Raw genomic sequence first — 12,153 nt, 5'->3', positions numbered from 1 at the left:
GTGGAAGGGAGGGAGGGAGGGAGGGAGGGAGAGAGAGAGAGAGAGAGAGAGAAACATCAGTGTGAGAGAGACATATGGGTCAGTTGCCTCTCACACTCGTCCTGACCAGGACCGGGGATTGAACCTGCTGCCCTTCAGTGTGCAGGCCGACACCCTAGCCACTGAGAAACACCGGCCAGGGTGTGGGTTATTAATTTGACTGCTTTTTAAAAAATATAAACAAGAAAGCTGAGGCACTGAGAGGTTAGAGGTGTTTTAGGTACATCTGGTAGGTGTGGAGGAGCTGGTCCCTGGATGACCTCTGACCCTGGGCTCAAGCTCTTAGTCACAAGTAAGAATTTACTTCATTTAAAAAATTCTGTGTGACTTAAGGAACTCTATTTTTATGTCCATTTATTCATGACTCCTTCACAGGTTATCAAAGGACTGTTGTTCTGAGAGGTGAGAAGAGCTCCGCTGAGGAGAGGAAGGAGAGAGGAAGGGGAAGTGAGTGCGGGTGCCAGGAACACTTAAGGCCGGGGAAGCATCTCTTCTGATCCGTGTCTTGCCCTCCTAGAAAGCTGACACAGAGGGCAGCCCAGGACCCTGAGCAGGTGCAGAGGAGGCCTTAGCAGGGGCCATCTGCCACCTTTGTTAACTGGACACAGCGCTTTTTGGCTTACAAAGTGCTTTCATAGCCATCATCACACTCACAGGGGGGTAGGAAGGTTTTTATGGAAGGAACTCAGCCTTGGGAGTAGAATCAGATCAGGCCCTGAACTTTGATGTGCTAGCCACCTTCTCAGGATGTGAGAGCCTGAAATGTTACAATGCCACCTTTGCCATTGCTTTCCCAATGTGTGCGTGTATGTGTGTGTCTGTGTTCATTTCTTTCACTGAACTTTATTGAGATATAATTTACACATAATAAAATACAATCCGTTTCAAGCATACGGTTTGATGAATTTGTCAAAAATATACACCCGTGGAACCACCATCTTAAGCAAGATATAGAACCTCCCCATTATTCCACAAAATTCCCTAATTCCCTTTGCAATCAGTATTCCCTGAACTCCCAGCCCCAGACAACCACTGCTCTGCTTTCTGCCTATGGACTTGTTTGACATGAATCTAGAAATGGAGTAATTCAGGATGTACTTTTTTTTTGTACCTGGCTTCTTTTGCTCAGATACTATTTTTGAGATCCATCCATTTTGTTGCATATATCAGTAGCTCATTCCTTTTTTATTGCTGAATGGTATATATAGTATATATCTATATCTAAATCTATGATATAAATCGTTTACCCCATTCATCAGTTGAGGTACATTTGGGTTATTTCTAGTTTGGAGCTTTCATGAATGAAGCTGTTATAAACAAGCCTTTGTGTGTCCTGTGTTTTCACTTCTCTTATGTAAACACCTAGGAGTGGAATTGTGGTGATCACTGGATCATACTGTAAATGCATATTTAACTTTAAAAAAACTACCAAGCCAATATCCAAAGTGATTGTAGCATTTTATAGTCTCACCAGCAATGTATGAAAATTCTAGTTGCTTCACATCATTGCCAACACGTGGAAATATCAGTTTTTTAATTCCCTAAAGTGTTTTGAACCACCAATTAACATTTTGCCTTCAGACAATTGTTAGTAAGGTGCTACTTTGGAAATGTGTTTGAGAAGCTATTCCTTTTGTGGTTCCCCATGATAATGCTTTTGCTCCCTGGATTCACACCATATTCCTGTGCGGCAGATGTGCCTGGCATGATTACGAGACTTAACCGACTGGTCTAAGACCACGTGGTCTGCTGAATGTTAGAATCTAGATTCCTACTGTAGTTCAGGGCTCCATGATGCCATCCTGTCCCCTACAGAATTGCCAGCAGTTATATTTCAAGTGAACATCCTTATCGTTACAAGACTGTGCTAAGTGGAGGCTACATTGTAAACTAAAGATAGTTATAATCATCATGGAATCCAAATTAATATGCATCAAGCATCTGCCTAAAGTAATTAGCCAATCTGCTGAGCATATAATCAACAATTATATCCAGCAAATTTTGTTCTAGGGACACACATTAAAGATTAAATCTATTTTAATTTGTTCAATAAAATGTGATGGATGTTTGCATGTCAGTCTTGCCCCTCTAACCTATTGAGTTGTCCTTCTAAATATTGTTATGAGACAAAAGCTTTTTACAGTTTTGAGTTTCTGAATCATGAGATAGTCTTCAGTGTTACCGCTTCATCAATATTTTATTGGACTTGGGTGTGGTAAAGTACCATCAAGGAACTAGATAAGACAATAATCAATTTAAATTTTCTTCCTCAGAACAACTCAGTAAAGAAAAAATGACAAGGCTGCAGTCTCACTTAGAAGTCACTAAAGCAAGCGAGGGTTTATGCATTTAGCTATGCAGGAGGAAGAATTTGAAAGGAAAATAAAATAGTTCTTTTAAGAGCTTGTTCTATGTCTACATAGTCAAAGAGAAAGATGAATCTAAGATATCCAAAAATATAAGGAAGATCTATTTCTTCCAAAGGAAATAAATCTATTTGTAAGGACTCTGGGGGCCCTGCTTACCTTCTAGAGTTCAACCAGACAGTTCAGAAAAACCAATAAAAATTAGAAAAGTTTCTTACTTGTCAAGAATCAAGATTATATAAGCAGTATCATCCTAATGGAGCCCATATATCTTCTTCCAATCGCCAGTATAGACACGTATTTGTTAATTCCAAAATCACTTGTGAGCCCAGATAGACTAGCTTATTGTGCATATCAAATCCATCTCAGAGATTGACTTCTCTTTCATAACTTCTTCCCTCAAAAAAGGAGGATATTAGAGGTAACATTTCTGTTACCTCCCATGCCTAAAGCTGCAATTCTTTCAGGTAAACTCTATAAATAGTCCTATCTTTGATATGCTTGGTGTAAATATTTTAGTGCATTAATCTTCAGAAAGAAATATTTCTGAAGATTAATGCACTAAAATACTTATATTGAATCACAGAGTTTTTTTTTCATCAAATAGCTTAAAACTGAGATTGAAGCTACTTCATGAAATATCAACCCTTGGATTCAATATAAGTATTTAATATAATTTAAATAAGCAGCTTTAGAAAAATGTTATTTTATTAGATTTAATTATGTTGGTTTTTCTGACACTGACACTGTGAAAATCATAGGTACTTGTATGGATGATTATTGGCAAAAGAAATAGGTGTATAAATACCTAAAACATAACTGGCCACAAAAATTGAAATAGATTACCAAAAGAAAATGCAGGAGTGAGGGAATTACTAGAAGCACAAAGGCTCCTTCTCTTTCTTGGAGGGAAAGGGAAACTTAGCTTCTATAAAGGTAGATGTTTTATTCTATTGCCTTCATCTCGAGAGGCCACCTCTATGGACACCATTTATTAGATGCTTCCCACGTGCTTTTATATACATTATTTTTAAATCTGGGACCAGCTCTCTTTTATAGGCACTGATAACCACCACAGAAGAGGAAACTGACTTTAAAAGACTACATGGCTTACCTGGTATAAGTACTACACAGCTGGAATAAGTGAGCTTTGAATGTAGGTAAGTCTGATTCAAGAGCCAGCACTCCTTCCACCAGGAGCCTCTCCACTCCTGGTGACCACTGAAGGTGAGTGGTTGTGAGTCAGAGGAACAGCAGGGAGCCTTAGTTGAGAGGCGTGGGAACAAATGAGATGTGTTCTAGCTGAGCATGGTGACCTGCACTTTAGAGTTGATAGCACTTGTGTAGATCATGATCTATCAGTCTGAACACATTTCATCTGTTTGTTGAAATGTGAAAATGTAAATATTTTTCTAGTTTAGGATTATTTTCTGCAGGTTCCAAAGTATGTAAAATATCGTATTTTAAACACGATACTCTTAGGTGGCTAGAATGTTATCTAAAAATGTAATGATTTTGGTGTAGTCTAGGACGCTATAGGAGTTGCCTATAGATTGTCCTTTGATTAGTAAAATTAATCCTGGTTACCTGTTGTACCCCAAACTTACTTTTCTGTTTCCTGTTTATATGATCATATTTTCTATTTTTTTTACGATAGCTTCACTAGACTGCCTAAAGGAGCTGGAGTTTACCTCTGATATCCAATAATCACTTTCCTGCCTTTTTTTTTTTTTTGAGCTGTAAGTCAGATGTAAATAGGCTGTGTTAGTTGAATTGTGTCCCACCCTAAATTCATATATGTTGAAGTCCTAAGCCCCAGTACGTCAGAATGGGACTATATTTGGAGATAGGGTCTTCAAAGAGATAATTAAGTTAAAATGAGGTGATCAGGGTGGAACCTCATCTAATATGACGGGTGTCCTTAGAAGAAGAAGAGATTAGGACACAGACAGGTAGGAAGGAAAGATCATGTGAGGATACAGGGAGAAGATAGCCATCTGCAAGACAAGGGGAAGCCTCAGAAGAAACCAACCCAACTGACACATAATGTGAGGATACAGGGAGAAGATAGCCATCTGCAAGACGAGAAGTCTCAGAAGAAACCAACCCAACTGACACATTGATCTTGAACTTCTAGCCTTCAGAATGGTGAGGCAATGCATGTCTGTTGCTTAAGCCGCCTAGTCTGTGGCCCTTTGCACTTTGCTATGGCAGCCCGAGTTGACTAATGCAGGCTGAAAGGATGGAGAGTCTACAAAAAAAGAGGGAAGAGGCAGTTCATGTTAGCCTGGGGCTCAGCATTATCAGAGAGGAGGAGGGAACTGTGTCCATTCCAAACAGGGAATGAATGAGACACAGGGAAGACCAGGATTCAGAGTCTGAAAAGCTTTATACAGGCACATCTTGTTTTATTGTATTTCACTTTATTGTGCTTCAAAGAGACTGTGTTTCTTAAAAAGTGAAGCAAGACCCTCCACCAGCAAAATGGTTATGACTCACTTTATTGTGATACTCGCTTTACCGTGCTGGTCTGGAACTGAATCTGAAATATCTCCGAGATGTGCCTGTACTTCCTGCTGCCACCCTCAGGCTGGCTTCATTGGTTAGTGTTGGCTGGCACTGCCAGGGTGTTTAATATATTCAACAAAAATAGATTCAAGTACAAGCACACTCTCAACGCTTTCTTGATTTCCTGTGCCACTGCTCCCCATCTATCTTCCGTGTGTAACACAGTATATCCTTAATAATGTTTTAGTTTCTGGAATAAAGCATCTTCTAATTAAATTCACGATCGATATAAAAATAAGTGGTGTGACAAGTGTCTTGGAAAATGGAATAATATGCAGAACGTGCTAGACAAGTTGGAAAAGTAAATGCATATAAGCGGTAAAATTCAAATGGGATTAAATATAGAGAAATTCATTTGGGGAGGACAAAACTCTCCAAATGCTCAAATGCAAAAGGAGGGAGGTCTGGCCTTTTCTAAATATGTCAGGGAGCCATAATGCTATTGGCTGGCATTTTTATGAGAACTCTGTACCTTGTAATAGCTGGAAGAGAAATTAAATCAGTGGTGCTCAAGATTTAGCATTTGGCTGCCCCATCCCCAGAGTATCTGATGCAGTAGCTCTGGGATGGGGCTCAAGAAGTTGTGTTTCTAACAAGTTCCCAGATGATTTTGGAAGAAGCTTCTCTTAAAAAGAGGGGTAAAGAAAATGAATTTATTACATCTAGACCAGGGAAGCCAGAACTCAGATTTAATAAGAACCGTCAATAATTAGGAGGACACAACAAATACCTGGATGTTATTGAGGAGTCATTCTACTGTAGACAGGACAAGAATGCAGGTCTTAGTTTTGCTGAAAGATTTACGGTTGACATCAGGACATCTAACTTGAAAAACTGTGAGGAACATGAGATCTAGGGGAGATTTTAGTTATCTTTGTGGAATATTTGAAAAAGCAAGGAGGGAGTTATCCTTCTGGTGGAGTTTAGGAGACTTACTGGGTCTCCCTTCCAACTGTCTTCCACAACTTGGAAACAGCTCTTTAACCCAAGCAGGAGGAAGAGCCCCACATAGAAGGCTCCTTTCAGGCACTTCTTGTCTGCAGGGAAGTAAGTATGGGAGAAGTGAACATGGTCTCAAGAAAGAGCTGAAAGCAGAGTGGCTCCCGCCAAACTGTGAAGATGTGAGGAAGTGAAGTGAGTAGAATAAGAGCAGGATTCAGGGGAGAAGACCAGGCACAGGCAGGGAAGGCCAAGGCAGTCCTCAAACAAGGTTGGGACATGCAACCAGGACTCAGCAGGGACAATGACAAGACGGGAGTCAGATATTAGTGCAGAACAGAAAACAAAGGATTAAATGTAGTTCAGATAATGAGGTGGAAGGGTGTGGCAAGAGGAGGGCTTTGATAATTTTAAAAAAGAGATAAATAGAGAAGACAGTGCTGTGTGGAAGCTCTTCCAAAACTCCCTGCAGGGACCAACCTGGAACATAATGGAAAATGACAGAAGACACAGAACCAAAAAGTCACAGGAGGGCCTGAGCTGGGCTTCTCTGGAGGCATGGCTCTGGGATGCTGGTGCCCTGGACGGAGGAACACTACAGTTCGGCAACAATTAAACTGAACACAATAGACTGAGCATCCACCATGGGCTGGATTCTGAACAAGGCTGAGCCAGACTGGTCCCTGCTTTTCAGGAGTAGATTCTTAAAGACAGGACAGTTTGATGAACATGAATGTGGTGTGGGAAAAGCAGAGATGAGGGAGCAATGCAGGGAAGCTTCACGAAGGAGGGGTCCTGGACAAAGGGACAGTGGCAGGAGATTGGCAGGCAGAGGACGTGGGTAAGGCATTCCTGGCCAGGGACCCAGGATGTGCAGGGAGCATGTCCTCTGTTGGCTGGGCTTGCCAGGGAGTGACAAGGGGAGACCAGAGAGGTGGATGTCCAGATGTGTGTTTGGAAGGTCAAGGGCTGTTTGCACAGGGGCCACTAATACACATTTCATTCTTCTAGGAGCAGTGCCCCTATGGTATTTTAGATCCTTTGTGGTGGAAATGCTTCGTTTATGGCTCATTCTGAGTAGCCCCAAGAGAAACTCCAAACCACTAATTTAAGCAAATGCTGGGAAGAGAAGTGGATTTTCAAAAATAGATAAAGCAGAATATTTTTGTATTTAGTTGAAAAAAAAAAAGGATAGATTTGGATAATCATATGGCATTTAGAGAGCTAATTTAAACCACCCTCCTGTCACTTCCTATTAACATAGTTACCTTTTGAAGAAAAATTGAGTGGCTTCATGGATTGCATTCTCCAAGTATAGCTATTGTTATTTAATTTTTGAATAATTTCAATGCTTTGATTTTACAAATTGCAACATGTTTCGTTCCAAATTCTGTTAGGATTTAGTCAACAGAAGAATAAATATATACAAAAATGACGTCTCTGCTATTTATGAAGAAATAATTAATTCATAGTCACAGGATGATCAGGGTAAGCCAGGGGTTCTAGGGCACCGTAACTATGGGGGATTGGAGTTCACCACCATCCATCTTAGCTGAAAAATCCCATGGAGGGAACAAAAAGTTACTTTAGAGCTCCACCAAATATTTTTGAATTAAGTAATTTTTTTTTCATGCACAGGAAGATTCTCTCTCTCTCTCTCTCTCTCTCTCTCTTTCTCCTAGTCCTTTTCTGACTCTTATTTTCTTGTATTGCTCACCAAGGATCTCTGATGTGATACAGGAAGCTATATCTAGGGCTATCAAATCCTGGTGCTATATATTTTGTAAAAAATGTTTGTATTTCAGATGATAAAGTTGCAGGTCATTGAGCTTTCATCATTGAAAAAAATCATCATCGAGAGTAGTTTTTAAAAAAAAGAGTCATTGACCCTTCACTCAGATTTTACTCAGGCTCTCTTAATTAGGGGAGGCAGATATAAAAATTAAATTAAAGATGTAATTATCTCTCATCACTCCAAGTCGTCTGGTCAGAGAACCCTGTACTTTACCCCATAAAGTGGGACTTCCTTCTGAGTGCAAGTTAAGGATCTCTATGTTCCTGTAATTTATGACTTATCTTATTGTCGGAACTACGCTCTTGTGAGATCAAGCATTTGCCATAAATCACATGAAAAAATAAATTGAGGAACTTCTCTACTGCATGATAGGTAATATTTAAAGAAAAAACTGAAGAACACTAACTTTACATCTCCAGCTCTGAGCTTTTTACTTTGGGACTCTGAGCATTTTATGATCCTTTATCCTCAGAATCCCAGCTTTTATAAATGGGACTCAGACTTGTGAATCTCCTGTCAATTCATCCAACTTGTTAATTTAATACATGTTCTAAGGCGTTTTAACCACAGACGATGCAAAAAAACCCAACAACAATAGTTATTCCTCTATTTCCACCATTTCCATGATATTTCTGACCAGGTTCACCACTGGTTCCCTTGATCTTTCTGGAACTAGAATAGACAGCTGGCACAGGCCCTGAACAAACGGGATGGGCTGCTGTGATTTGGAGATTTAGGAAGGTTCACGTGCCATCTTTTGATCTGTGAGCATGTGTCCTCTCAGTGCTCACATACATGCAAGGAGACTCCACTCTCTGGGATGCTGGTTGTAACTGCCATGAGGGGATTTGCGAGGTCCCCCACCCCCCCAAGAGGCTATCTGTTTCTTCCCAGTTGCTAGATCTCCAAATCTACAGTGAAGAGGACGGTGGTGGTGGTGACACCAATCGAGGACCAGATGTTCCTGCAGAGGTAACGAGGTTTCATTGCAGGGGCCAACAGTGCAGTAGGGAAAGCTCCTGACGTGCATTTGTGCTTATGAGAGAGACTGTGGAAATGGGTTAATGATATCTACTGGGGGCAAAGAGTTGAGGAGTGGCCACAGACCTGCCTCTTATTTGCCATTTCTAGGTTAGGCTCTTCCCCTGGTTTGAAACGTTACTACCTCAAATCTAGAGCTGTAGTTTTCTGTAACTGCAATAGTTTATCACCCAAACACCCTCCTTTGAAATTCAAGGTGAAAGTGGGAGCTACTTTGTATTAAATGTTGATGATTTCTAATTACTTCATTACTTTTTGGGGGCAATGTACAGCTTGTCTTTGCTGACAGAAGTAGTTTTTAATAGATTGTATGAAAAGAGGTAATCTCTTCATTTACCCCTAGCGATAATTTTGAACATAAGTTTGAACAGAGAGAATTAGGGCTTAACTCCTGGCAGGCCTGGCTCAGTGGTTGAGCATGGAACTATTAACCAAGAGGTCACGGTTCAATTCCTGGTCAGGGCACATGCCCAGGATTCAGGCTCCATCCCCAGTGCGGGGTGTGCAGGAGGCAGCCAATCAATGATTCTCTCTCATTCTTGATGTTTCTATCTCTCACTCTCTCCCATCCTCTCTGAATTCAATTAAAAATATTTTTAAAGAAGAATTACAGCTTAAAAAGGCAATGAAAGAGAGAGAGAACCTTGCCTTATTTGGGGAACTATTTAGAAAGTAGAGAATGCAATGGAATCTTGTAAGTGGCAAAAGAACAAACCAGCTGAGGGATGGGGGCTGTGGAGGGGATGAAAGTCCTCAATGACATATTTAGCCGGGGCTGCCACACTGGCGGAGACAGAGCTGAGGAAGAAGAGCGTGGCTGGGAACCTTGGCTCCCCAGGCAGTGATTTAGATTTAGAGTGAAAATTAGAAGGGGTAAGACAGAAGTCGCATCCCTGGGAAGTGCGTTCAGACCTAGCTTGTTTTTCCTTGTGTTGAACCCCTCACTGGAGGAAGCCCCTGTGCTGAACACTCTCACAGATCCCCTTACTACTCCCCCATGGCATTTACTGAAGATCTTAGGTGCATATTTGTTGATGAAGGCCCATCTCCCTCACTAGACTGTAAACCGCATGAAGGAAGGGCTCATGGTATCGTCTTGTACACCAGCCTAGTTCCCATTTACAGTGCCTGACAAATAGTAGGTGGCCAATGAATATTTATATTTAAAATGTTCTATATTTATTGGACAAGCAAATAGATACTTCAAGTATAGCCACTAAGAGTGCCACCACGAATAGGCTGTTTCCATGGTTGGCTCAGAAGCCAAATGGCTGAGGTCTTTGGAAGGACAACTCCACTTTGTTGCCATGAATGATGTAGCAATGGTTTCTTATTTCCTTTTCCTTTGTATTTTAATTCCTTGCTAAATCCTTGACGTTATACAGTTTCCCAACAACTCATCAAGCCCTGTACTCAGTCAGGCACGCCCTGCCAGCCTCCATCATTCTCTCCCCTTTGATGTGCACCTTCCAACTGCAAATCTGGGCCTTAGCCGTGCCCACCTCTTGCTGCTTAACTCACCCAGTTACTTGTTTCAAATGTTCCAAACACAGACAATCCAGGCTTTAAGACATTTCAAAAAAGAAATAGAGGAAATTATGTTTCTCCACTGCTGTACCCGATTTCATCTCTGTAGCTTTGACACTGTTGTGCACTCCCTACCTTTTTAAAACTCTTGGATGCTACATCACCATGCTCTAGGTTCCTCTCCTACTTACCCAGCCATCTCTGCTCTCCCTCCCTTCCCCTTTCATTCCTTACATATTGATGTTTCCCAGATGACTTCTTTGTCTTCCTTCCACACTTGCTCCTAATGATTTCTCTGGTTGTCTTGCTTTCAGCTACAACATAAGTTTCGTGATTCTCAGATCCTGTCCTGAGCTCTACTACTATTCCAGACCCTTAGTTTCAACTATCTAGTGCCTGCTCTTATGAATTTCTATTGGTATTTTGCTACAGTTTCCTAAATAGTGTGTTTACAATGGATGCTTTACCGCTTCAGTTCAACCTCCATCTGTTACCTGTTTTCTTGAAAAAATAAAACTGAGAGTGCCAACCTTCTCTTAAATATGGACTCCCAGGTCTGCAGGGTAAATCATCACCATCATCATCATGACTATTTAAGTGCCTGCTGTGTGCTTAGCACTGTTCCAGTCATTTCATATACAACATATTAACTCATTTAATTCTCATACCTCACTGTGAGGTAGGTACTGGTTATCCCCATTTTACAGATGAGGAAACTGGGGCACAAAGATGATATGTAGTGTGTTCGAGATCATGCAGAAACAAAGTCCATCCTTTTCATGACTGCTCTCAGCCTCCCTCTATTCTCCAATCGATGAACCTTTCCCTTGTTTCTCAACACTCCTCCCTCCTTCACATTCCCCTGCCTTTGTGCCTGCTATTCCCACTGACTGGAATATTTGTTAACTCATCGTTTACCTGGTTAACTTTTACTCAAATAATTTTCTCTGTGAGGACACAAAACTCTCTGGGCAAAGTTGGTCACTCCCATCTCTGTGATGATACCTAACTTTGTGCACATTTGTCCTGTCACAGGTCATTCTCTGCTTTATTGCACAACGGGGCTCTGCTATGTATCTGTGTCCTCTGAGCTCCTTAAAACCAGGAAGGAGCTCATAGTCAGCAGCACGAAGATGGGATCTCTTGGTGGTTAATAATTAAAAAAAAATTAAAGTTAAGGCATAAGTTGTCTTGGTTTCTCTTGGTCCCTTTTAAATTTTCTGAAAATAAAAATCATAGTGTAAATACATAAGAGCGCATCCCTATTTTAGACCACTGTCTTTGTTTATAATTTAATAAATTCATATTTTATATTACAGAACTATTTAGATCTCACCCATATCCACTAAAAATAAAAAGTAAAGCTAACTTGCTTGTTTAGAAGTATTAATATATTAATGGAATTAAATGTTTCATAATCTAAAAATTACTTTCCATTGATTGAAACCAAACTGGTGGACGGTGGTAAGGAGAGGTGTCCAGGTGGCCTTGGCTGCCTGGACAGGGAACCTTTACCTGCTGGCCGGGCTTGATGGGTGAGAGTGTGATGCCCTGGGTGTTGATCACTGGCAGGATCTGGTTCCCGATGACCGTGGCGATGATCTGGCCCTGGGCGTTTGTCAGGAGCTGGGGGGTGATCGACTGCACTTGGAGGCCCTGAGTGCCGCTCGCTGCCTGGCTCGATGGCCCCGGATTTGGCATCAGAGGGATGGTCCCGATTATCTGCAAGAGACAGGCCCAGAGGTGAGGTGCCAGGCTCTCTCCTAGGTCCAAGCTGCACCTGAAGACCACTCCTCCCTGGTCTGTAGGAGGCTCCCTGAGACCCCACTCAGGATCTGTGAACAGACCTGGAGACCTGGCGATGCGAGCAGGGAAGAA

General features: G+C 41.4%; 1 protein-coding gene across 1 annotated transcript in view; it reads right to left on the bottom strand.

Annotated features, from left to right (window-relative positions):
- Positions 1 to 12,153, bottom strand: part of POU6F2 (POU class 6 homeobox 2) — a gene marked incomplete at its 5' end in the record, with an annotated part of 116,201 nt that overhangs the window by 14,239 nt on the left and 89,809 nt on the right. Inside the window, one exon of the mRNA XM_014547164.1 lies at positions 11,791 to 11,997. Coding sequence (XP_014402650.1) covers positions 11,791 to 11,997 — 207 coding nt within the window. The remainder of the gene's footprint in view (positions 1 to 11,790; positions 11,998 to 12,153) is intronic.

The sequence above is a fragment of the Myotis brandtii genome, unplaced genomic scaffold (genome assembly GCF_000412655.1).
Source record: "Myotis brandtii unplaced genomic scaffold, ASM41265v1 scaffold465, whole genome shotgun sequence".
Taxonomy (NCBI): Eukaryota; Metazoa; Chordata; class Mammalia; order Chiroptera; family Vespertilionidae; genus Myotis; species Myotis brandtii.
The sequence above is the reverse complement of the archived record's forward strand: the minus strand, read 5'-3'. Positions and strand labels throughout refer to the sequence as shown.